The 25,255-nt window shown below is 29.5% G+C and overlaps 2 protein-coding genes across 4 annotated transcripts; one reads left to right on the top strand and one right to left on the bottom strand.

Annotated features, from left to right (window-relative positions):
* Positions 1–9,219: 9,219 nt before the first annotated feature.
* Positions 9,220–16,454, bottom strand: LOC130982888 (transcription factor bHLH36-like). 3 transcript variants are annotated; one of them, XM_057907021.1, is made up of 5 exons: positions 15,940–16,454; positions 15,469–15,828; positions 15,292–15,367; positions 15,127–15,193; positions 9,220–9,372 (listed from the first exon to the last, which is right to left on the bottom strand). In XM_057907021.1, exons 1-4 carry the CDS (start codon positions 16,126–16,128, stop codon positions 15,135–15,137), a joined length of 684 nt encoding a protein of 227 aa, XP_057763004.1. In that variant the 5' UTR covers positions 16,129–16,454; the 3' UTR covers positions 9,220–9,372; positions 15,127–15,134. The 3 variants fall into 3 exon arrangements, with proteins under 3 accessions (XP_057763004.1, XP_057763005.1, XP_057763003.1); XM_057907022.1 differs by lacking the exon at positions 9,220–9,372 and adding an exon at positions 14,890–14,900; XM_057907020.1 differs by lacking the exon at positions 9,220–9,372 and having other exon boundaries at positions 14,982–15,193.
* A 7,556-nt stretch (positions 16,455–24,010) lies between these two features.
* On the top strand, positions 24,011–24,928 carry LOC130981468 (uncharacterized). Its single transcript, XM_057905062.1, has 2 exons — positions 24,011–24,106; positions 24,215–24,928. The coding sequence occupies exons 1-2, from the start codon at positions 24,011–24,013 to the stop codon at positions 24,926–24,928; spliced, it is 810 nt and encodes a 269-aa protein (XP_057761045.1).
* The last annotated feature ends 327 nt before the right edge of the window (positions 24,929–25,255 follow it).

Here is a 25,255-nt window from a genome sequence, read left to right as displayed (position 1 = left end):
AATTGAACAAAACACTGATTCTAGTTCTCATTCACAAATGGATCCTTTTCTTATCTTTCATGATTTGGAACATTCTGAATCTATTTTACATACTGCATCAACTGCAGCTTCTGATGGTTCACTTCAAACCTTCACACTTGCATCCTTTTCTAAAACCAATTCACCCTTGCATGATTTATAGTTTCACCTAGCGCATCTCATCCTAGTTCTGCTATTGAAGTTTCAAATTCTGCTATGTTATTGAGCTTAGAAGAATAAAACGGACAAGAAACCAACCCTCCTATTGCGAGACTATCACTATTTTGCAGTAAATTCACATAGAGATTTCAAGCACACTGCTGCTCTATCCTCAACATGTAAGTATCCTATATCCCACCATTAGTCATATTAATCTTTTTCCCTTAAACACCTGGCCTATACTCTTGCACTCATAAATCACCCTGACGCGAGACATTACTCTAAAGTTGTCATGCATGATTGTTGGAGCAAGGTTATTAATACAAAACTAGAAGCTCTTGAATTAAACAAGACTTGGACCATTACAGCCTTGACTCCTTGCAAGAATGCAGTTGGCTGCAAATAAATTTTTCGTACATTCAATCCTGACAGCACTATTGAGAGACATAAATCCAGGCTAGTTGCATAAGAATTTACACAAATTTCAGGTGTGGGTTACATTGATACCTTTAGCCCGGTAGTGAAGATGAGCACTGTGAGAGTGCTTCTTGTAGTGGCTACTGCCAAAGGTTGGTATCTACATCAACTTGATGTAAATACAACCTTTCTTCATGGGGATCTTCATGAAGATGTTTATACGAAGCTGTCTAAGGGATTAAAGTATTTGGACCCAAGTTTGGAATGCAAGCTTAATAGGTCATTGTATGGCTTGAAGCAAGCAAACCGCCAATGGAATATTAATATGTCTACTACCCTCGCAGAGTTGGGATTTCATCAATCAAAGAATGATCATTCTTTGTTCACTAAGTCTGTTCTAATGACATTCACAGATATCCTTGTCTATTTTAATGATTTTATTCTGGCTGGGAATGACTTGGATGAAATCAATAGGGGTGTGCATGGTACGACCCGATCCCGAATACTTTAGGAGCTAATTTGGTGTGATTTCATCGGGTTTAGGGCTGGGTAAGAGTCTCAAAAATAGACCTGGTCATTATTTCGGGTCGGGTCCGGGTCATAACTCAAGTCACCCGAAATCGGTCCAGTGGCCTGATCATCATACACAATTAGTATTTTGTGTTATTAGTGATGGATGATGGCTATTATTATGTGGAATTTAAGTACTGTAAACATTAATATTTTGTGTTATTAGTCATTATATATAAGACTATAAGTTAATGTTTTATGTTTAAAATGCATAAGACTTTAGACTAATGCATAATCTTGTGTTATTTGTATTGATTTAAATATTTGGTGTTATTAGGTAAGGTGTAGTCTATGGTGGCACAAGTTTTGGTGCCTATTGTGGTTATAAACTTCACAAAATGATATTTTCAACTAAATAAAATAAAAAATTGAAGCACGTTTAAGTTCTATTAATAAATAATGACATGTTTATTAGTGTAAATAAAAGAAAAAAAATTAGACCATTTATCATATTTTTTGACAAAAAAATAATCTATCGTTTTCTCTCGTCGTCGGAAATGAAGTCGCTACCAATGCCCAAAATTTAAAAAATGATAGTATCTAAAAATACTTACATTGCATTAATATTTTCATTATCTACTTATACTTTTCTTTTTTGTAATTAATAATTTTAAATTTCACTTTACTAATATTAAAATTTAATTAATAACAGTAACTTTAGACTTCAAAATTTTTATTGCAGAATAAAATAATTATTTTAATTAAAAATAAAAGATATAAATAATTATTTATTAACGTGAGAAAAAAATTAATGCAATGTAAGTATTTTTAGATACTATCATTTTTTAAATTTTGGGCATTGGTAGCGATTTCATTTCCGACGACGAGAAAAAACGATAGATCATTTTTTTGTCAAAAAATATGATAAATGGTCTAATTTTTTTCTTTTATTTACACTCATAAACATGTCATTATTTATTAATAAAATTAAAACGTGCTTTAATTTTTCATTTTATTTGGTTGAAAATATCATTTTGTGAAATTCATAGCCACCATAGGCACCAAAACTTGTGGCCACCATAGACTACACCATTAGGTAATATTAGTATTGATTATGGTTATGCTTTACCATGTCAAGTAATGGTTGGAGTCTTGAAAATTTGGATATTTTTACATGCTAACTTACAAGAAGATATCAAGGTAATATAATGTTAATGACCCGGTTTTTACCCGGTATAATCGTGGCCCGAAAGTGTATAGGTTTCATCGGGTGTAGGGCCGGGTTTGGGTCTAACAAATAGGCCCGGTATATATTTTGGGCCGGGTCTAGGTCACATCAAACGCAGTTTCACCCGACCCATGCACACCCCTAGAAATCAATTATGTTAAAAGCTTCTTGGACAGTAGGTTTAAAATCAAGGATCTTGAGATTTTGAAATTCTTTATTGGGATGGAGGTAGCAAGGAGCAAAGATGGAATTGCTCTCTATCAAAGGAAGTATACGCTGGATCTGATAAATGATGTGGTCTATTGGGTGTGAAACTGGCAACAGCACCCATGGAATACAATTCATTGTCTAGGGACCAAAGGACACCTCTATTTGATGCTTCAGTTTATTGTAGACTGGTTGGAAGGCTGCTTTACTTGATAAATACTAGACCTGATCTCAGTTATTCAGTTGGGTGCCTATTTCAGTTCATGAATGTTCGACTGATGTGCACTTAAAGGCTGCTTATCGAGTGATTCAGTATCTCAAACAATCTCCACCTGTTGGACTTTTTTTTCTCTTCTCAGAATTCTTTCACCCTCTCAGGATTTACTAATTCAGATTGGGGAGCTTGTTAAAGTCACAAGAAAATCTATAACTGGTTATTGTTTCTTTCTTGATTCCACACTGATATCTTAGAAGAGCATGAAATTAGTTACGTCTCTCAATTATCCTCTAAAGCAGAATATCGTGCCTTGGCCAATGGCACTTGTGAGCTTCTTTGGCTACTAAAATTGCTGCATAAATTTCATATTCATCATTCTTTGCCTGTGGACATTTACTGTGACAATAAGTTTACCTTGTACATTACGTTGAACCCAGTTTTCTATGAGAGAATCAAGCATAATGTGAAAGTAGACTGTTATGTTGCTCAAAATAAGTTTAAAGAGGGTGTTACAAATTTGAAACGCATTGCTTCTTCTGATTAGCCTGCTAATATTTTTACTTAACCCCTAGTCCAGGACCTTTTGCTAACCTTTTGTCCAAACTCCAATTACTTAATCTACATAAACCATGTACTTTCAGTTTACAGGAGTGAAATAAAACTGGTGCTGATAAAATAAAATGAAATGCAGATGAATTCTATTAAAATTGTGCAGCTATAGACACGTTGGTTAGCATTGGTGGTGTAGTAAAATTTTGTTAGAAAAGTAGTGAAATTCTGTTAGAAAAATTCAATTATTTTTTTTGTAACTATAAATAGTGTACAATATTTTTTATATTATCATGAATGTTCATTCAATTCAATCACTAAATATTCATCATTCTCTCTCTCATTTTCTTCTGAATTTTTAATTTTCTTCTCTTCTTCTATTGCTATTCAGAACAGAGACAAATTTAATTTTTTTTTAGCATCACATTCTAGTATTATTTTATATGATATGGCTATAATTACACACTTTGAAAATTTTGTATTTGATCATAGACCATTGCTATTATGCTCAAATTTAATATAGCCAAATAGTAAAAAAACGTTTCAAATTTTAAGAAAGATGGTGCGAGAATGAGTTTGTTAGTAATATTATAATAAGGTGGATACTCCAATAAAAATTTTATAATTGTCTTTATATATATATATATTTTTGTTCCATGAATGATGAATTAAAGGGTTCGATTTTGATATGTTATAAAAAATGTTGTTTTTATTTAAAATGTAGCCAAATAAACAGAACACATTTCTATACAAAATATTTTTATAAAAAGATATTTTTAACATCTTCATTTAAGTAACTCTCTTAGGTGGAAACAAGACATACTGGATCACCTATATTATTGTAGCTTATTCATTTTGGTCAGTGCAATAAAAAAAAGGATAATAAATTATTATACAAGGCAAGTGGAATGCATGTCCACTCTAATGTAGTGCAATGAGTTCCTAAATTTAGCATCCCCCTCCCCCTTTGAAGTCTCCGGGATATCAATATATAGGCACCTCTATAACCATGAATCACTTAATGGCAACCACTTTCCAAGTTAAATAAACTTATAAAAAGTACAACTTGAAAATTAAATTAGATGTAGCAACTAGCAAGCAATAGAAATTAAGTATATCTAACTTATTCTAAGAACAAGCTTAAATGATAAAACTTGTTTTATATTTATAATAATTATTAGACTTTTAATTTTAAACCGTGTAAAACGTGATAGCAAATTAATATTTTTTCAAACTCATGAAATCAAGCTATAAAATTTTTAATAGGTTATAAAAATACCTCTTTTAACCCTTATAATTATTTTTTCTACTCTTATAATCCTTGTCATTTAGTATAGGAGATTGTGATTATCATATTTATCTCCTAAAATGACAAAAATTATCTGTCATGAAATCATCTCTTTAAAAAATTTAAAGTAACAAAAAAATATACGAATAATTATATCTTTAGCCTATTATTTATGATAACTAAAAGTAAAACTAATAAATTCACATATCAAACATACATATGCAAAATTAAATTTGTATAAAATTTATGTAATTTTCAAAATCGTAATGGTAATATATAGGTACCATGTTTAATTGAATATAATATATACCGAGGCACAGAACCTTATATAGTAAAAAGGGGACAATAATCCACCTAAATTTTAATTGTTTGTTATAAATTATACACAAATTTTAATTTAATTTTTAAAATTTTATTTTAATCTTATTTTATTATAAAATTAATTATTTGTTCCTCCTTAATATTTTATCAAACTCCGCCTCCTAATATATGGTACGTAAGCTACGGCACCATGGCATGAGCAACAAAAAATATTATCTGCCCAAATAGTAAGATTATTAACCTCCGATCTGATCTGTTAAAAGTTGAAACAGTAGTTCTACTAGGCACGGAATTGCCAATTCTAAAACACTGTTCTCCTATACGTGACATTTCTAAAAATTTGCATACATTCTTTTCTTTGTAGCAAAAAAAAAAAAAAAAAAAATTGGATAGAATATGACATAAGGCAAAAGAAAGCTAGACAGTTAGGAACCTAACTGCCGAGGCGGGTTAACTCTAGCACCATACCAAAGATATAGAGTAGAGGGGTTAATTGCGACAATCATGATTAATCATGACAAAATTGAAATATACTTAGTTAGTGATCAAATTGAACTTCAATGCAATATGAGGATAATATATTTTTTATTTAATAAATTTTTTAAATAAAAATTATATTACAATATTTTTAAAACACTATAATAAATCATGTGTATATAACTGTGCGCAAAACTAAAATTTTGGTAATGAAATATTTAAATTTTTTGCCAGTTTTTAAGGCAAGTCTACTATAGGGTAGCGGGCACAAATCCAATAAGAAAAAATTCCAAATCAAAGAAGGGAACAACGCAAGAATAAAAAAAAAGGAAAGAAAAAAGAGAAAAGGAATGACTCAGAGACAAATGATGAAAGTAATATATAATAGAAAACATAGTTAAAACAAATTGCAAGATAAAATAATATTGAAAATAAATGAAAAATTCTAAATAATATTGGGGCAATAAAGTATATTTTTCTCCTTTTTTTTTAAAAAAATTTCTCAACTTATTTTAAGTAGCTTGTTGGTAAGTAAGGTTTCATAAAAAAAGAATAATTTTAACTCTCAACAATATTATTTGAACCTTATTTCATTGTTTACACTTCACCTGAGCTTAAACATGTACACCTAATATGATAAAATGAGAGAATTGAATGACTTTTTTAAATAATAATAATGAACTAAATTCCAAATAAATAAGATTTATTTGAACATTGCATCACACATTCATACACACACAGTTTTTACTTTGGAGTTCAAACTTTAAGAAGCATGCATGTCTAAGAACAATTGCTGCTAAAAAAGAGGTAGAAGAGAAGCAAACAAGGAAACATAGAATATCCAGAAGTCAAAGTTGACTGAATGACACGCACTACTAAATATATAATGTTACCGATGAGTAATATCATAAACTAAAAAACAATGTACTATATATGTAGCTGGCTAATAGTAATAACAATTCCTACAACCTAGTATATATGTAGCTCTTTTACCAGAAAGAGACCACACGATCGGAATCGCACATGCATGCAATAATTAATTAATTGATTAGATATCGAGATTCTCGTTATACAAATTTTTGTTAGCGAGTCACTCTAAATTTTTAAATTATAGAAAGGTGGATACTATAATGAAGATGGCAAAAATATCTTCTCATGAAGATGCTTTGGTTAAAAGTGTGGTTTATTTATTTAGCCACACTTTAAACAAAAACAACACTTTTATAAATATCAAAATCTAACCATACAATCCATCATTTAAAGGTCAAAAAGAAATATATTCATATGAAGACAATTATACCATCTTCATTGTAGTATCCACCTTATAGAAATTAGGGTATGATATTATTATATGTTTAACAGAGATTAAATATTAAATTAAGATGATGCGGTGGGTGGGAGAAGTAACATCAAATTCTGTTGTTGTGTGTTATTGTAGTCACTAGTCACTGAATCAACATGAATTTCGGGTTTTGATCCACACCTCGTGACTAAATAATTATTTATATAAAAGGGTAAGGCTGCAGCATAAACTAGTGTGAATGAAGCTGTACAGCAATGGATATATGTGTGTGTATGTACAAATATAAACTATGCAATCTCTGACCCAATCCCTTCACTTTTTGTTGTTTATCTGTTTCATTTCTCTGCATCACTGCTTCTATATTATGCATTCATCCATCTGATCTCTAAATACCGTTAGCTTTAGAAACATACACAGAATCACAAGTAATAATAATTAATAACTAGTTTAATTAAATGCTGCCATTTTCTATGAATAACAAACCTCTCTCTCTCTCTCTCTCTCATACACTTTAATTCTAAGACCTACCCTTCTTAGGCCGGCTGCTTCATCCTTCACCTACCTTCTCTTTCTCTCTCTTCTCTGTTATGTTTTATGTATGTAATGCTAATGCATGTGTGTGTATATATATATAGAGAGAGATATTGAGGACAGTCACGGAGGCATATATATATATATATATATATATATATATATATATATAAAAGATTTTCAAGTGTACCGTCATATCGGTGTATCAGTGATTTTTAATCGTTGATCTTAATTATATATATTATATATACTTTTTATAATTAAAATTAACGGTTAAAAATCACTGAAACACTGGTACATGTCACACTTGAAAATTTTCCTATATATATATATGTACATCATCACTTTATTATATGCTCTCTTATATATGTGTATTTGCTCCTTTCAGAGGGTGCAGATTCTAATGCTTTTCTCAACCATTTCCAACCTTTTGTTATGCACCCACGTACACTATGCTCTTTTGCATAAATCAAACATAACAGGTACTTGGATGCACAAACATTTAGCGTTAATTTAATATAGTTAGGATACAAAAAATGATAAATTCGAAGAATATAATATATGCAGTCTAAAGAGAAAGTAGTTATGTAATATCAAATTATAACTTGTTAAAGAGAAAGTAGTTAGATCTATTAATTAAATTTGAGTTAAATGGGAAAAAAAATTGTTTATTAACAAAGTGTAAAATGTTATGTGTTAGGGTTCCAAAGGGTGGCTATGTGTGTAGGCTACGTATATTTAGGGTGAGTAGATTTGCCATGTTTTAACTAAACAACATTCACCCTTGGGATTTGTTAAGATAAAAGCTGTTGCCAATTCCGATCCAAGTTGGCTTTTTTTCTCTCACCATACTTAATTTTAAAAACAAAGACAATAATTCCCTTTATTACTTATTGGGATCTCCAACCTACATTGTCTAGAGCAAACTTCAAACATGTATATATTTGTTTACCATGTTTTACTTTATACATCAAAATTCATTAGGAGGCTTAGATTTAATTTCGAGAGACAAAGTCAGATTTGATATTCTTTAACTTATGTTTATAAATAGAGTTGATGGATCTTAAGCCCTTGAGTTTTAACTGTGACCTCAGGCTCCATTAGTTAATTCCTTATTAGTGCTTAGCCATAATAAAGTTCTCTAATTTAATAGGCTAATTTGTGTTTTGACTGAATTTATTGGTTAATAGTCTAGGAAAAAATACACTAAATGTTACTCTGCTCTTGTGCGTTAAGTACAAAAATAGAGGAGTAGTGAAATCTACCGTACCACTGAAAAAGAAAATAAAGGTGATGCATATAAAGTCTCATAGAGGGAAAGGTTAACAGTGAATATGGAAAGGCCACCAAATTAAAGTAAAGCCACTATCAACCTTAGATGTATATATAGCACCTGTATTAGAACAATCTTCAAGGCCTACAAAACCACAATTTATATGACAACAACAGTAAAAGAAGAATATAGCAAAACACCTTATATTTGCTTCTGTGATCAAATTATTTTTTTCTAAAATTATGAAATTATTTTTTAAAAAAATTCACTCGAATGCTTATATCTAATAGACTGTGTTAGGCTTTTGCCATAATGATCTAGGAGCTATGTATGTTATCTATTATTAGATGGACTATAATTCTACTTAATTAAAATGAAAAATAAATTTTGATGCAAATAGATGTGATGATTAGTTGATAATGAGTTTGACTTAATTTCAATATATACACACATGTGATAATATTTTTGAATTGCATTAAAAAATGATAAAATTTGGTCCCCCACAAAGCAGTGTTGTGGGCCCATATAGGATGTTTAGGATCCTTGATAGTAGGATTGTACGCATATGGTGACGACAAAGAGATACATTATTAATAAATTGGTGGACCATAAATGTTAAAGGTATATGCATATAGGGCCCACTATGAGTACTAATATAAGGTACTGGTCATTAGCCCAAACTTTGACTTGTAGTGTTATGCGTATAAAATGCCTATGATGGGTGGGTTTCAGAGGACATGGCCCTTTCATTCACAGTGATCTTCATATGTTGGGCTCTTTTGTCCTTGTCACTTGTCACTATGAAGATCCAAATCTCTTTTTTATTCTGATTCCTCCAATCACTATTGCACTTTGGATCTCATCACTAGTGTTACTGTATATCATCCAAAAACTATTCAATTAAATAGGATAAAAATATGCACATACGACATATCAATTTGGGGAAGAACTACTTTTGTCTTTCCCCTCATCCTCCCTCAATTAATTATAAATTATATTTGAAAGCTTTTTTATTTTTTCTAAAAAATAAAGTTAGTAGAGTTTAATTTTAAAATATCCATGGTATAAATATAGTTATTTTACTTATTTAACTAGAATGACTATTCACGTTGAAAATGTTATTATTTTGGCTAATGTGATACTAAATTTTTTTAATTTGTTTAACTGATATTTTTTAATGGTATAAATTTTATGTAAGTTTTATCTTTTTGGATTATACACAATATCTCCGAGACTAACAAGTTAAGAACTAATCTATCATAATTCTCGATACTTACTTAAGTAGACTTCATGATTTGACGAATTTAAGTTGGTCAACTTATAACTTATTTAGTTTCTTTTTATGTTTGCTTTTATTTTTTGGGGGTATTAGTCATATTAACATTTTGGATTTATTAGTGAAGATAATATATGGCCCTAAATTAAAGGCAAAAGCCCATCAAAATGTCTGAATAACGGTGTATACTTTTGGTAAGCTGCTGGAAAGCCCAAACTAAGTTAAAAGGGCTAAGCCCATCAAAGTACTCTTCATGTAGGCCAAGTTTGCAAGCACCCCTATAAGAGAGAAAACCAATAATTACCTTTGATATGGTTAACAACTTACTTATTAAACTCATATGTAACTAACTTGGTTAGTTGAATGGTCAGCTCACTTGTCCGTTTAAATAAGTGTTGGAATTTGAATCCTGCCTTATACATACAGCAACGCATGCCTACGACAGACCACAGGTCATATGATGAGATTTCATATGCATGTATATCAAGATGACCACATTTCTTATTCATAACATATATATTTTGGGTGGTGGGGTTGCAATGAGATTTTAGATCAGATAGATGTTTGATTTGGCTAAGACAAAAACACTGAACAAAAGCTACTACTTTATTCTACCTGTATTTTGGATGTTTTGCTTAATTATTTTGTCCTCTTCATCTTTTCTCTACCATATCTTTGCATGTTTTCCAAAGAATTATAGACAGTTGATAATGATAGTAACAAAACTGATCAAAAGGTAGTTTGGACCAATACCAGTATCATGACCCATGATCACAATGGAAATTCTTTATTAATTTAGCTAACAAAGAGATAACTTTTTGTAATAGATTATTAATTTTTTAAAAATATATATTATTTTTAATATGAGATTATATTAAAGATAAAATTATTTCTATATCTCTTTCTATTAATTTAACTTTTCTAAAAAAATAACTTTATGATATGGTATACAAAATTTTATGATGTAAAAATTTAGAATTTGATTCTTATTGATTCAAAAAGAATTAATATAAGATAAATAAAAGAATCTTTAGAATAAGCCATAAACAATTATATTTTTTTATTAGTGTAAGTTCTTTTATTTTTTTTTAAGATTTACATGAATTTTTTGCATAATTTTTCTCTTTTTATTATTCTTATGCTGAATTATTTTTTTATAATTTTTTTAGTATTATATATTTCTTTTAAAATCTTAAACAGATACACATATATGAATGATTATATGTATCTTTATATACAGTTGATTTTGGATTAATCCACACTAAAGAATTGTGGACCAATATTTGTGGACTCCATGATATTATTAGCATATATCCAAAGCTGATATGAATTAGATTAACCCCACATGTTAATCAATGAAATTAAGTGCTTATAGATATTTTTAGGTCCAGCAGAGAGCAGAGGCACCAAAAGCAAACAAAGAAATCTTATCAATTAATAAGATCAGCATTCAGCAAGCAAATCCCAGAGGCGAATGATGCCGTGTTTATGGATTTAAATAATGATATTTATGAATCCGCTTATCTGTTAAATATTATCATTTTCAGATCAATAACGAACAAATCATTAGTACTTGACAGTCATGTCGTTATCTCATACATATAAAATTATATATTGAGTAAAGTTATTTGGGAATGAAGCACTCTCTCTTTTATTATTATTAATTGTTAAATAATAGACCAATAATTCAGATCATGGAAGCTTTTTTAGTAATATAACGACAAACAAATGCATATAATTACTTAAATAGTGTTGTATTGTACTATTAAAATTAAAGTCCGTTATGAGGGTCATTAAACAATACGGAGTCAAATATATTGAAGGGAACATTATTTGGTACCGTAATTTAATGAATGTTTCCAAAATAACTACATACATTCATTTAGAATACGATACTTGTAAATATATATAGGTATTCATTAATTTTTATAAAAGAAAAATAAAAAATAAAAGGAAGTTCCTTTTTTTGGGATTGAAACATACATAGTTTGTTTAAGCTTGTACATAATTGTGGACTTCAAAGAAATAAAGAACCAAAAAGTAGAACTCAGAAAACATCAAAGTAAAGACTTAGTTATGTCGTAAAATTACTTACTAAAAAAAACTAATAAAGAGATATATGTGAATAGTTATATATTTAATATACTCTTGGTTGCGAATTTGTTTGGTAGGTGTGGAGTATTTGAATATATATTTTTGGTTCGAAGAAAGAATAGTTTTTAAATTAGACAAAAGAATCCAATAAAAAGGAGGATCAAAATAAATAGTTAATGTGCTTATGTGCGGTCATTTGGAATATCTGAATGGAAATGAATACAAAGATATTTTAGAATAAAAACAAAGGCATACAAAAAATTATTAACATGATCTTATTTAGCTGCAATGAATAGAGAGGTGTAAATTTTTTTTTGTTATTGACGATTATGTTGGAAATAACAGTAGAATATTTTTTTGTGTTGTTGTGTTGCCTTAATTTCTTTTCTGTTTGTTGTGTTTGTTTTCCGTTATTATGTTGAGTTCTTTATTTAAAATTTTTTTTAGACTTAAAGTCTCAATAATTATATATCTAATATACTCTTTTAAATAAAAATTTTGTTAGGAATTGAAATCTCAATTAATATAGGTCTATTTTTGCATTTTGCTAAAATTCTATTTTGTTTTGAAGAATGATGACGACGGTAATAAAATTTTAAATTTTTTTGTTATAAAAATTTTAATATTATATCATAAAATTACTTATTTTAAAAATTTAAATTATTAAATGTAATAAAAATATTACATACATACTAAAAATTAATCATTAAATTAATTATTGTATATTTATATATAAATATATATATATATAGTTTAATTTATTTTTAATATGTATTTTATATTAATAACTTATTTTAGTGAATAATTTTAGTGTGCACTTAATATATAAATGTCATTATATAATATAAAAATGATTATATATCTAATAAAATAAAATCTTTGAAGAAAGATCGGAACCATGAGTAGCTTAGTTGTTAGCATGTCTGTTCTACTCTTATCTAGCTAGCTTAGGTTCTTCGATATAAATGTGGGTATTGTCTCTTCTAAAAATCGAAACTAGGAGACAAATGGGAGACAAAATGAAATTGATTCAATAACATTGCAAAGTGATCAGATAATGTTTGGTTTCAGCAGTGCACTAAATAAAAGTACTTTGATTATTCTGCTCAGGTATTCAAGCTTTTCTTGCACAATGTTGTGTATATATGGACCCAGCCAGCAAGATATATATACTCACACTAATAATTGAGGAATTAATGCTGTTGAACTAATTTTGATTTGTGTCCAGTCTTAAAAGACAATATCAAAACTAGTACAATAATTTAGATAGGGTGAGCTGGATATACATCTAGGTTTAAGTCATTATATACTACAAGTAGTAGTAATTTGGATTAAAAGCTAGACATTAAAATTAAATTAAAATTGTGTATATGTCTAATAGTAATTTAGCTAAGAAAGAAGTGTATGCGCATGCATTGGAAATTTTTTAGAGATTTTAATTTGTTGACGGCTAATATCTTAAAAGTTAAAACACTTTTTGAGGAATCAAAATTAATAAAATGATGCATGCTTATATATTTAACCAAACACACCTCCTAATATTAACAAGCTTGTGTGCATGTGTTTTTTTGTGCAATATATATGTATCCGTGATCCCTAGATTTGTTCTATGTGATTAAGGAGTTAGAAGAAGCAATTGTAGTTTTTCTTTTATGTTTTAGTTCTTTTATTACTTTAGATGAGTGGTTGATACTTGATAAAGCACCCATAAACTCATACTAGCTCTATTTTTGAGAGATATAAGATTTTTCTTTCTTCTTTTAAAAGTCAAACATTATTTAATTATTGAAAAAAAAAAGACACCAATAAAATGTAGAATTTGTATATATACAATTATTAAGGTATGTGATATATATGTGAACACCTAGCTAGTGATTCATATTTGTAAGTAACATTATATATATAGTATTGTTTTAGTTCTCAATATTTGAGATAAATTTTATTTTAGCCTCTAATGTTTTAATCATTTATTTTTATCTTAAAATTTTTAAAATGATATCAATATTATTTTACAGTCGAATTTTTCACTAACAATTAATAAAATTGATGTCCTATTAATAATATCTTTGTTAAAGCTATATTTGCTTAACTCTATTCTACTACTTTTACCTTTTCAACAAGTGGAAATTTCATTCTCCTACTTTATTTTTCCTCTTCCTTTTATATTATGGATTCTCTAAGAGGAATTTGAGGAGAAAGAAAAAGAGAATAAGAAAATAGGATTTAGACTTGTTGAAAAAGTGAAGGTAGGAGAAAAAAGTTGCAAATATAGCTTTAATAAAAGTATTATTAATAGTGCATAATTTCATTAAATGTTAGTGAAAAGTTTAACAGTAAAATAACATATATTGATATCATTTTAAACGTTTTAGAATAAAAATAGGACGATTAAAATATTAAAAATTAAAATATGATTTATTCTAAACATTGGGACTAAAATAATATAGTTCAATTAATGACACTTTTTCAGTAAGTACAATTTCCATCATTTAGTTCAATACATTCATATTCTTGTAAGAAAACCTTACATAGTCACAAAGAAATTAATTGAAAAATTTAGTGGAACTCTCTAATTAAACTTAATTATTTTGTATCAATATAGTTGACTGAGGATGACAATCCTCTAATAATTGAAGTGCATGCAATTTATTAGAATATACTAGGATGACTAGTATTCTGATATGTTAATATCTTCTAGATAATATGGAAACAAAGCAACTAGCTACTAAATTTATCTGAAAACTTCTTATTTACGAGTACCAAAATTTTATCATTTTTTGAGATAAAAACTAACTTTGTCTAATTTTTATGGCATAACCTGAGATGTTAATATATATAGACCAAAATAAAACACAATTATATTTTTCTAGCAAATGAGTAAACCACCAATGAGGATAATGAGTGATCTTTTTTCATGCACATTTGCCTTAATTATCTTAGAAAACATACTCTTAATCAGCAGCTTAAAAAACTAAATTCATAAATTGTGTTACCAACTAGATTGTGATTCTAAGCACATTAGTTCCATCATACTGTCAAGTTACATGCAGAAAGAGAGAATAAAAAAAAATAGTTAACATCAATGTATGTGAAGTTTTATCCATGAGTAGCAATGATACTGAATGATCACAAAAATTGACAATTCAAGCAAGACTTAAATAGAGTTTAGACTACAATCCTATTCTAAATCAAATAAATATTTAACAAGTAATGATAGTACAAAATAGAATGAGCTACAAACGTCACCAAATTACACACCTTTGATCTCAAGAATCAAGATATAATAAGCAACTTTCATCAGGTCTAATCAAAGTTTCTGACAAACCTGCAAATAATAGTTAAATAAATTTTTGTAAGTTATAACCAATGCAGTGCTACAAATGATGCAAATATTCCATAATAGCAGAGTATAAATGTAATTACTTGAAGATGATGATATTGCTTCTGTAAGCTTTCTTTGCAGCTCAGAGTAATCAGCACTACTACTAATATTTGGATCCTTCATTCAAAATCACATAAAAAAAAATTAATAATAACCAATTAACCACTTTTCATGGTTTTAGCATGCTAATTAATTTGCATGGTGAATAACAATTTAACCTCTGATTGGATAGTGTGTATGAATCTTCCATTTTTTTTGGTTGAAATAGTGTTGATTATGTTAAGCCCTTCACCAATAAGAATGTGTAGCAATCTTGACAAGGGACACAAACATTTCTTGAAGCTGTAACAGCAAATAATCTCAACACCTACTCCTTGCAAAGGATGAACAACAGCATAGGGTGGAAGATGTAAAATACTTTCATCTTCATCATCATCATCATGAATTGCATTATTATTCAGATCAGAAAAATGCTTCTTTAATTCATCCCTCTTAGCTTGCAACTTCTTCACCTTATTTTGAAGCTGGTTTATGTAATTCACAGCCTCATACATGTGATCAGAAGTTGACCTCTTTCCCTAATGATCATCACCATCAACATACATATGAAATTATTCAACAAAAAATTAAAACATAATTAATTAATTACATACTTTAATATAAAAATATATGGTTAATTAATTACATACCTTAATATATTCTAAAGGTAGAAGAGATCTAAGAGTAGCACAAAGCTTCCCCATCTCTTGCCTTCTTTGTCTTTCTGTCTCTCTATGCATCCACTTCTTGTTTTCTTCATTATTATCTATGCTAATATTATTATTTTCTAGTCCCCAAATAGTTACCTGATGAAGCTCCTTCTCCTTACCCTTTCCCATGATTTGGACTTGGTGCAATGAATTGAGATAAAAAGATAATGCAAGATCTGATCTGAATGATGATTTTCTGGATTTCAAAGGGTGTTTAATAATAAAGAAATTAATAAAAATAAAGTAGTAGATATTGAGTATTAGTTTAATTTATGTATGTTGAAAAATTGAATGATTATGTAGCTATATCTTATGGAGGTTGGCAAAAATAGATACCACAACAAGAAAATCTGCAATACAGTGGTTGTTAGGGTTTGAGAATTGAGAATGCTTCCTATGATATATGCTAAGATTCTCTCAAATCTCTTCCCCTTATAATTTATATGATAAGAATATAATCAACCCCATAACCTGCCATATGCTCTATCATCTTAATTATTTATATTTTCTTTCTTTTCTCCTTCACTCCATAAAATAACATATCTGGTGGGCCATACTGTGTTTACTATTTTTTTTGAATGTGAATTATATATCATCTTTGTTTATTAACATCTATTTTATTATTGAAAAGTTTATTCCTAGCTACTTGATTAGGCTTTACATATATCGTGGAGCAAAAATAATTAAATATAATCCAAGATTTTTTTTCCTTTTGCAAACCATGTGTATTCAACTTTAAAATATATCTGAGACTAATAAATAATATTTAAAATTATAATTATCAATATAAAACTTTTAAATCACTTCATTGTATTCAATTTATTAGATCTAATTAATTTAATCCTTCTATTTCATTTGCTTTCTCTCATTCCGACCATATAAATTATTAAATGGAACTAAATTGAAGCGGCTACAAGATTTTGAATGTTGAATGTATTGAACTAGTATTAATTAATAAATTGTGGATGAAGCATTAGCTCTATTTTATATAAATCGAGAAGTCGTTATCTCATATATATCCCTAATTTTTTTTCAAGAAAATCATTATAATAAATTCATAATTCAAATTGTAAACAAATACTAGGTGCCAATATATATAATCTGTCTAGCTAAATGTCAATATTACCATCTCTCTTAACCACCCAACTCTTTAAATTAGGTGAACTTAATTATTAGGCGTCATATATAGGTTAACGAATATGTTATGTATACACTAAAATTAGTTATTAAAATCAGTTATTAGTATAAAATATATGTTAAAATATAGATACACATTAAAAATAAATTAAATTATATATATATAAATATATTAATAATTAATTTTAGTAACTAATTTTAATATACAAATAGTATTTTTGATAGTTTAACCACAACAAAATTAACCTTATTATGCGTACTACCTGGCATTTAGCAATTGCAACTTACTCCTTGTGTGAAAGTTACTTGCCTTACAGCTAAGACCGTAATCTTATCTTATACATAGTATATATATTTTTGAACAAAAAAAAAACATTAATGAATATAATAAAAATAATTATTTAATTATATGAATATATTTTTATATAAAAATTGTAGCAAAAATATTGACATGAACTATATTTAGTAATTTAGTTAAATATCAAATTAGTTAATAATTTTCAGTTAAATTCTTTTATATAAAGACATATTTATATATATAAATAATCACTTATAATAAAATACAAAAAAAAGACATACATCATTTTAATTTGGTCCATCTATATATCTTTTTCTATTTATAATGCTTCTCAAAAGATTCACTTTAACGGATAATTCAAAGAAAAATAATAAAGAGCCCATTTAAAAGTTTAACCCTACAAATAACTTGTTCAACATATCTTATTAAGAACGTGGTTTAATTTGATTATTCTTGTTACATTAACGGCGTATATACGTAGACTTGTACGGTCAATCAATCATCATTGCTGCAATGACGGACTCTCGTTATACTTTGACTTTTTCAACGTATATTGTTCCGATTCACACTCCTATAGTCACAACATCATTCATAACATACATTCATGTTTTTCCTTGTCGTAAAACTCGTGATATTTAGAGGACAAATATCTTAAGTTGAAATCATTTCTTTCCTCATATGTAATATGTCTTAACAGGTATGTAGAGGACAAACATATATAGAAATTCATTCTTGTGTCACATGTTTATTATTGCCGGTACAAATTGTTCACAACCAATTTTTCTCTTTCACACTACTCTGTAAAAGTATATACAAATTAAATTTGACCAGAGTACGTCGACTCAATAGTAGGTGTTATAGAAATGAGTTATGTTACGTGTACACTAAAATCAGTCACTAAAATCAATTATTAGTATAAAATATATGCTAAAATATAAATACATTATAAAAATAAATTAAACTACACATGTATTTATACACAAATATAGGCTGATTTTAGTGACTAATTTTAGTGTACAAATAACATTTCTTTATAGAAATATAATGTTTCATGTGTTTTTTTCTATAAATCCAATCCTAATTTTATCATATAATATCAAAATTTCTATAAACTTAAATTTTTTTAAAAAAATTTTATTATATAGTATCAAAATTTCTATAACCTAAAAATTCAATCCCAATGAAATCCAAAAGAAAAATTTTAGTATAAGGTTAATAAAAAATTATACAAAAAAAATTACAAAGATTTTAAAAATATTTTTACGTAAAAAAATATATTAAAAATATAATTATTTAGATGTTTTTTCTTAAAAATAGTTATAATTGTCAAAAAATTTATCCCAATAAAAAATATATTGTGGTATATTGCGATAAAAAGTACTGTTGCAACAAATTTTACAGTAACTTATTAAATCGTAAATAAAAATCGTATCATGTGAACAAAATAATTGTATATTATTGATAACTAAGTGTTGTCATCAATAACTTTGATCGATGCCATAATTAATCCCGCATTGGGCTCAAAGTTTTAGACCACATTTTAAAGTAAGCTGGAATATCAACGGCTTCTTTAATAAGCTTTGGTTTGTCATCTTTAGACCACTATATATGACTTCCCCGTACCCAAGAGATTTTATTCAAATAATTAGATAAAGTGGGACAATACATCATGACGCTCTAATGTTAATAACAAAGTCAAGGATGTTCTAATTAACTCAAAATATATATCATACACAATAGTTTAGACACCAAAAAAATACACATTAGTTTAATTTTACTAATATATATATATATAAAATTTCTTTGAACTCCGCCAAACTTGCGTTAAACGAGCAAAAGTTCCTACATTTTTATAAACGAACCAAAATAAATAAGCTAGTTCATAAAAAAAATAATAAAAATAAAAGTTCGAGCGACAGAAAGTTAAAATTTGAGACATAGAATATAAATAATTTAACAGAAAAATTTATGGAGATAGTGAATATTATGAGAATGAAGAAAATTAACATCATGTGCCTACAAAAAATAAAATAGGTCGGTGTAAAGACTAGGGATTGGAGTTTGATATCTCCGAGTTCAAATTTTGGTATACAATAAAGGTAAAAAATAGGAATAAGGTAGATATTATCGTGCATAAGCAGTGGAAGAAGGATGTAGTGGATGTTAAGAGGGTGAGTGATCAGATCATCTCTATCAAACTTGTGGTGGAAGGAGGTATTTTTCCTGTGATTAGCGTCTATGCACCGCAAGGAGGTTCGGACGAACAACACAAGATAAGGTTTTGGGAGGATCTAAAGAGTTTAGTCCAAGACATATCTTCGAAAGATAAGATTTTCTTAATAGGAGATTTAAATGGATGTATTGGAAGAGAAGTGACTGGGTATGAAAGTATTCACGGAGACGATGGTTTCGGAGTGGTCAATACCGAGGATAAAACTATTTTGGGCTTTTCTTCAATCTTTGACCTTCTCATCGCAAATACATATTTTAAAAAGAGAAATGAACATCTTATATCTTATAGGTTGGCATGACAAGCTCTCAATTCGACTTCTTCTTGTTGAGAAGAGTCGACCAGAAATTTTGTAATAATTGTAGAATTATTTCGGGAGAGAGTTTAACAACACAACATAGGATGCTTGTCATGAATTTTGTGTTGAGCAATAGTTGAGGAAAAGACATCATATGAAGAACCCAATGACGAAGTGGTGGCAGGATGAAAGGCAGAGAACAAAGAAACTTTCTAAGACGAGTAGGAGAAGAGGCAAAGTGGGAAGGGGATGGAAGCGCGGAGGAGATGTGGAGGGAGATGGAAGAAGTTATTAGAAAAACAGTAAAAGAAAATTTTGGTAAATCTAGAGGAATGAAATGCGAGTATACAAAAAAGATAAAGGCAAAAATGAAGTGTTTTAAAGAGTGATTTTTGTGTCGCATTGCAGATAATTAAGAAAAATGTAAGGTAACTAAGAAATAAACAAAAGTGGTTGTAAGTGAAAAAAGAACAAGAGCATATGAGGGTCTCTACCAGTCTTAAGGCATGAAGGAAGGAGAAAAAAGTATATATAGCTAATAGAATCGCAAAGAGCCGTGAAAGAAGAACGAGAGACTTGGATCAGGTTCAGTGTATAAAGGATAAAGACGGAGAGATTTTGGCTCAAGATGAGAAGATCAATGAAAGGTGGAAGAGCTATTTTTACGAATTATTTTATGATGGATAGAAGACTCTTTTTGGTAAACTATGCACGAGGAAAGAAGATTAAAACTTCGACTACTATCGAAGGATTCGAGACTTCGAGGTAAAAGAGGCTCTAAAGCGGATGAAAAATGGCAGGGCAATAGGACTCAATATTATTTCAATTGAAGTTTAGAAGGGTTTTGGAGAAAAAGGTATCGAGTAATTAACCAAATGTTTTAATGAGATTTTAAGGTTAAAGAAGATGTTAAATGAGTGGAGAAAGAGCACCTTGATACCTATCTACAAAAATAAGGGGATATACAGAGTTGCAAAAAGTATAAAGGGACCTAACTCATGAGTCATACCATGAAGTTATGAGAAAGGGTGATAGAACGGAAGTTGAGACAAGAGACACAAGTAACAAAAAACCAATTTGGTTTTATGCCAGACAGATCCAACACTGAAGCTACATACCTGTTAAGAAGGATGATAGAGAGGTATCATAGTAATAAAAAGAATCTACACATAGTGCTTATTAATTTGAAAAAAGCGTACGATAGGGTGTCAAGGGAGGTCTTATGGAAGATTTTGGAAAGAAAGAGAGTAAAGATTGCATATATTCGTACAATTAAAGACATGTATGATGGAGTTACAACTAGTGTGAAAATTCAAGGTGGTATGATAGAGGAATTTTCTATTGGTATGGATTACATCAGGGATCATCTCTAAATCTATACCTTTTCACATTAGTATTGAAAGTACTCACAGAGAATATCCAAGAACTTGTGCCATGGTGCATGCTTTTTGCCAATGATATCGTCCTTATGGGAGAGTTAAGGAAAGACCTAAATAAAAAGTTTGATTTATGAAGAGAAGTTCTAGAAGTGTATGGTTTGCGTATAAGCCGTAACAAGACAGAATATATGAAATGTAAGTTGAACTGCCGAAAGAACAACCCTAATACAGAGGTGAAGATTGGAGAAAATATCCTACAAAAAGTTAAAAGTTTTAAGTATCTTGGGTTTATCATACATGATAATGGGGAGATTGAACAGGATGTAAATCATAGGATCCAAGTAGGTTGGTCAAAATGTCGAGTGCGTCTGGTTTTATATGCGACAAAAAAGTGTCTTTAAAACTTAAAGATAAATTCTATCGTACTGATATCAGACCGACTATGTTTTATGGTACAGAGTATTAGGGCGGTTAAAGGGAAGCACGAACATAAATTAAGTGTAGTAAAGATGAAGATGTTGAAATGGATGAGTAGTCATACGCGATTGAATAGAATAAGGAATGAAGATATAAGAGATAGAGTTGGAATAGCAGCTATTGTGGAAAAAAATGGCAGAATCGCATCTCAAGTAGTTTGGACATGTGATAAGAAGACCGATAGAACACACAGTCAAGATGGTGGATGAGATGGAAAATGAACAAGGAATAAAAGGCAAAAAAAGACTTAGGAAGATCATTCCTAAGATGATCAAGTGAAATCTATATATAAAAAATCTCTTTATAGACAAAATACATGATAAAACTTAATTGTATCGTTCAATCCATATAGTTGATCCATAAGACAAAATTTCGTTATCATTGTTGTATATAAAATTTCTATATACCAATATATAGGTATAATTTTTAGACATACATTATATATGACTATCGATAAAAATAGATACGACCATCTAATTAAATCTAATCTAATCCAATTATATTAAGCAGTGCATCTAATTAGATTTCAATCAATTTAAAGACCAAAACTTGAACTGAGTTAATTATCTAATATATTATATTAGATAATAAAAAATTAAAGATATCATATATATATATATAAATTTTATAAATTTTTATTTTATTTATTATTTTTTTTAATTTTTAATAAAAATTTTATTTAGCATTATATTTTTTTTAATTTTGCTTATAAATTTAATTCTAATCAGATATCTGATTATCCGAACCGATATAATCTGAATTTAATCGATTCAGTCACGATTCAGTCTCGATCTAATTATAAAAATACACTAACAAATCAAATTTAAACTGATCAAATTTAATAGGTTCGGCTATCAAATTCACGAGACCCAATCCGACCCGATTAGATCGTAATGGCTGCCAGCTTTCTTAGCGCTATTCATGATGGGTCACAAAGTCAACATCGTGATGAGGTCATTTTAATTTTCAGTAGAGATATATAGAGAATGTCAAAAAGTTGTATAGTGTATTAGTTAAGGGAAAAAATTCAATTATCCTAGGAAAAGTAATTTTGATTAGACAAGTTAATTTGACAAAAGAAGACTCTGATATTAATATTATAATTACAAGAATTCATTAAACCTCCAAAAGAATAGTGTAATATATATATGCTTTGTCATGCTTTCACTCTCTTTCGGCTCCTTTAAACATACCAACCAAACATACAACTAAACCTTAATTATATTTACCCGTAGTATCATTATTACAAATTTCAAATAAAACGTGCAGCTAAGCTATTAATCTCTTCAAGAGAGTAAAGAGTGACTACATTGTTATTGTTTACAACAACTACTTTTTTGTTTTTTACTCTGGAGAGCCACAATAATTGATACTTTACATACACTATACATGACATCGATTGAAGATTAAGAAAGATCGAAAGTTTCATTGTTAATTAAATATAAGCTTTTGAGTATATAGTTTTTTCTCATTACATTGTTATTGTTTTTGTTTTTAAGTACATTATTATTGCAAATAATTCCTAAACGTTTAAAAAGAAATTACTTCTTCCAAACAAACAATAAAAATCTATCATGAAATTTTTTTTTAATTTAAGTTAATAGAAGAAGACATATAAATAATTATATCTCAATTTTAAAATATATCTTTTTATATAAGAGTCTTTTTTGAATTTATGTGAATTATTTGCATAGAATTTATTTTTATTAGCCTTATCATAAAAATTTTTTTGGAATGAACAAAAATTAAATTCTAAACTTTTAGGTCACAAACATTTCAATATTATATTTGATATTAGAGTAGAAATGAAAATAGAAGAAAGGAAGTTAAAAAAAAAAGAAAACAAAGATGAATCGGAGGAAAAATGAAGGTTATTTTGTGGTCAATTTATGTATTTAAATTGTTTCAATCTCAATATTATGCAAATACATTGTTTCAGAAACTGATACGTAAATACATTGTTTCACATATCTATATAAACCGCTACTGGCAGTAGCGGTTTACAAAATAACAGAAACCGTTAGTACCAGCCGCGAATTACATGTATGGTGGGTTGTTCATAAACTGCTGTTGGATGGTGTGCGTGCGTAAACCGCTGGTGCCTATAGCTGTTTACGTTTAGTGTGTGTCATTGGGCTCCCTATATAAACCATGGAAGGGCCAAATGTGGAGAGGTAGAGTGTTATTCACAAATGGATGGGGAAGATAGTTTTGTGGCTCTGGTCCACTGCTCTGGAAAAATTCAAAAGAGCAAAAAGCATGATGTGAAATTCACAGATAGAGAACCGGTTAGTATTTTTATCTGATCTTCAAGTACATTGGCAGAGATTAAGCTCAGCATACTACAAAAGCTCGGTACCTGTGGGACCAAGCTGGTAAAAAAATTGTTTTACAAGATTCCCATTACCGTTGTGTCAACTGGTGTGAGATATGAGATCTTTGTGATAGGGTCTGATGAAGACCTGCAGGTCTTGTTTCACTGCAGGCGTAGTTTTCCGGAGGTGAGGATACCTGAGCTGTTTGCAAAGTTGGAAGATCGTGTGGATAGCTTCGGGGCATCGGTACCGGATCCTCAGTCGACCACAGTTGGTGGTGCCTCGACATCAATGCCTGTGGTAGCAGCGGCAGTTCTACCTCCCGAGCCCGAACGTGCTGGGGCTGTTCATGAAAGTGTGTCTCATTGTGTGCCTGAGGTTGAGTTTGAGGTCAGACCGGATCGAGTTGAGAATGCGCTGTGTGATGATGATTCCGATGAGGAGCCGGTTGATATTGGTGGGGACAGTGATGATGATATACCAAGAGGTACACGTACAACCCATGGAGGTTCCGGTTCTAGAACACAAGAGTACCCTCCCCACCTGTCGTCTTTGAACTTGGAAGCCATCGGCCAACACCATAATGTAGAGGCAACATTCGATGGGCAGGGTATGCATGATAGGACAGGTTTGACTGAATTTCAGATTGGCCAATCGTTCCAGAGTAAGGAGGAAGCTGTGTTGAGCGTAAAAGATTACATCATTTGGCGTGGAGTTGAGTACAGGGTTATAGAATCAGACAATCTAAAATACCAAGGGAGATGCAAGGAGTTCGGTAACGGTGCACTTGGTTGATTCGGATAGTCATGCGGAAAAGAAAGAGCACATGGGAAGTTAGGAGGTACAACGGACCACACACGTGTATGGCCACATCGATATCAAGCGACCACAAGCAGCTTGATTATCATGTGATCTGTGCGAGAATCTTTCCATTGGTTAGAGCTGATGCGTCGGTGTCGATTAAGGTGTTGCAAGAGGCAACAGAGGCAACATATGGTTTCAAGCCTAGTTATCGGAAGGTGTGGTTGGCAAAGCAGAAGGCAGTAGCACAGATCTACGGCGATTGGGAGGAGTCATATGCGGATCTGCCCTGCTGGATCCTTGGGGTCACATTCACCATAG

The sequence above is a fragment of the Arachis stenosperma genome, chromosome 5, assembly GCF_014773155.1.
Source record: "Arachis stenosperma cultivar V10309 chromosome 5, arast.V10309.gnm1.PFL2, whole genome shotgun sequence".
NCBI classification, from domain to species: domain Eukaryota; kingdom Viridiplantae; phylum Streptophyta; class Magnoliopsida; order Fabales; family Fabaceae; genus Arachis; species Arachis stenosperma.
The sequence above is the reverse complement of the archived record's forward strand: the minus strand, read 5'-3'. Positions and strand labels throughout refer to the sequence as shown.

Excerpts from the sequence above, each read along its gene's own strand:
- LOC130982888 (XM_057907021.1), bottom strand. The coding sequence starts at position 16,128 with ATGGGAAAGGGTAAGGAGAAGGAGCTTCATCAGGTAACTATTTGGGGA. Across the intron at positions 15,829-15,939 it reads TACCTTTAGAATATATTAAG|GGAAAGAGGTCAACTTCTGA; the intron begins GTATGTAATTAA and ends GATGATCATTAG. Across the intron at positions 15,194-15,291 it reads AGCAATATCATCATCTTCAA|GTTTGTCAGAAACTTTGATT; the intron begins GTAATTACATTT and ends TATTATTTGCAG.
- LOC130981468 (XM_057905062.1), top strand. The coding sequence starts at position 24,011 with ATGGATGGGGAAGATAGTTTTGTGGCTCTGGTCCACTGCTCTGGAAAA. Across the intron at positions 24,107-24,214 it reads AATTCACAGATAGAGAACCG|ATTCCCATTACCGTTGTGTC; the intron begins GTTAGTATTTTT and ends TTGTTTTACAAG.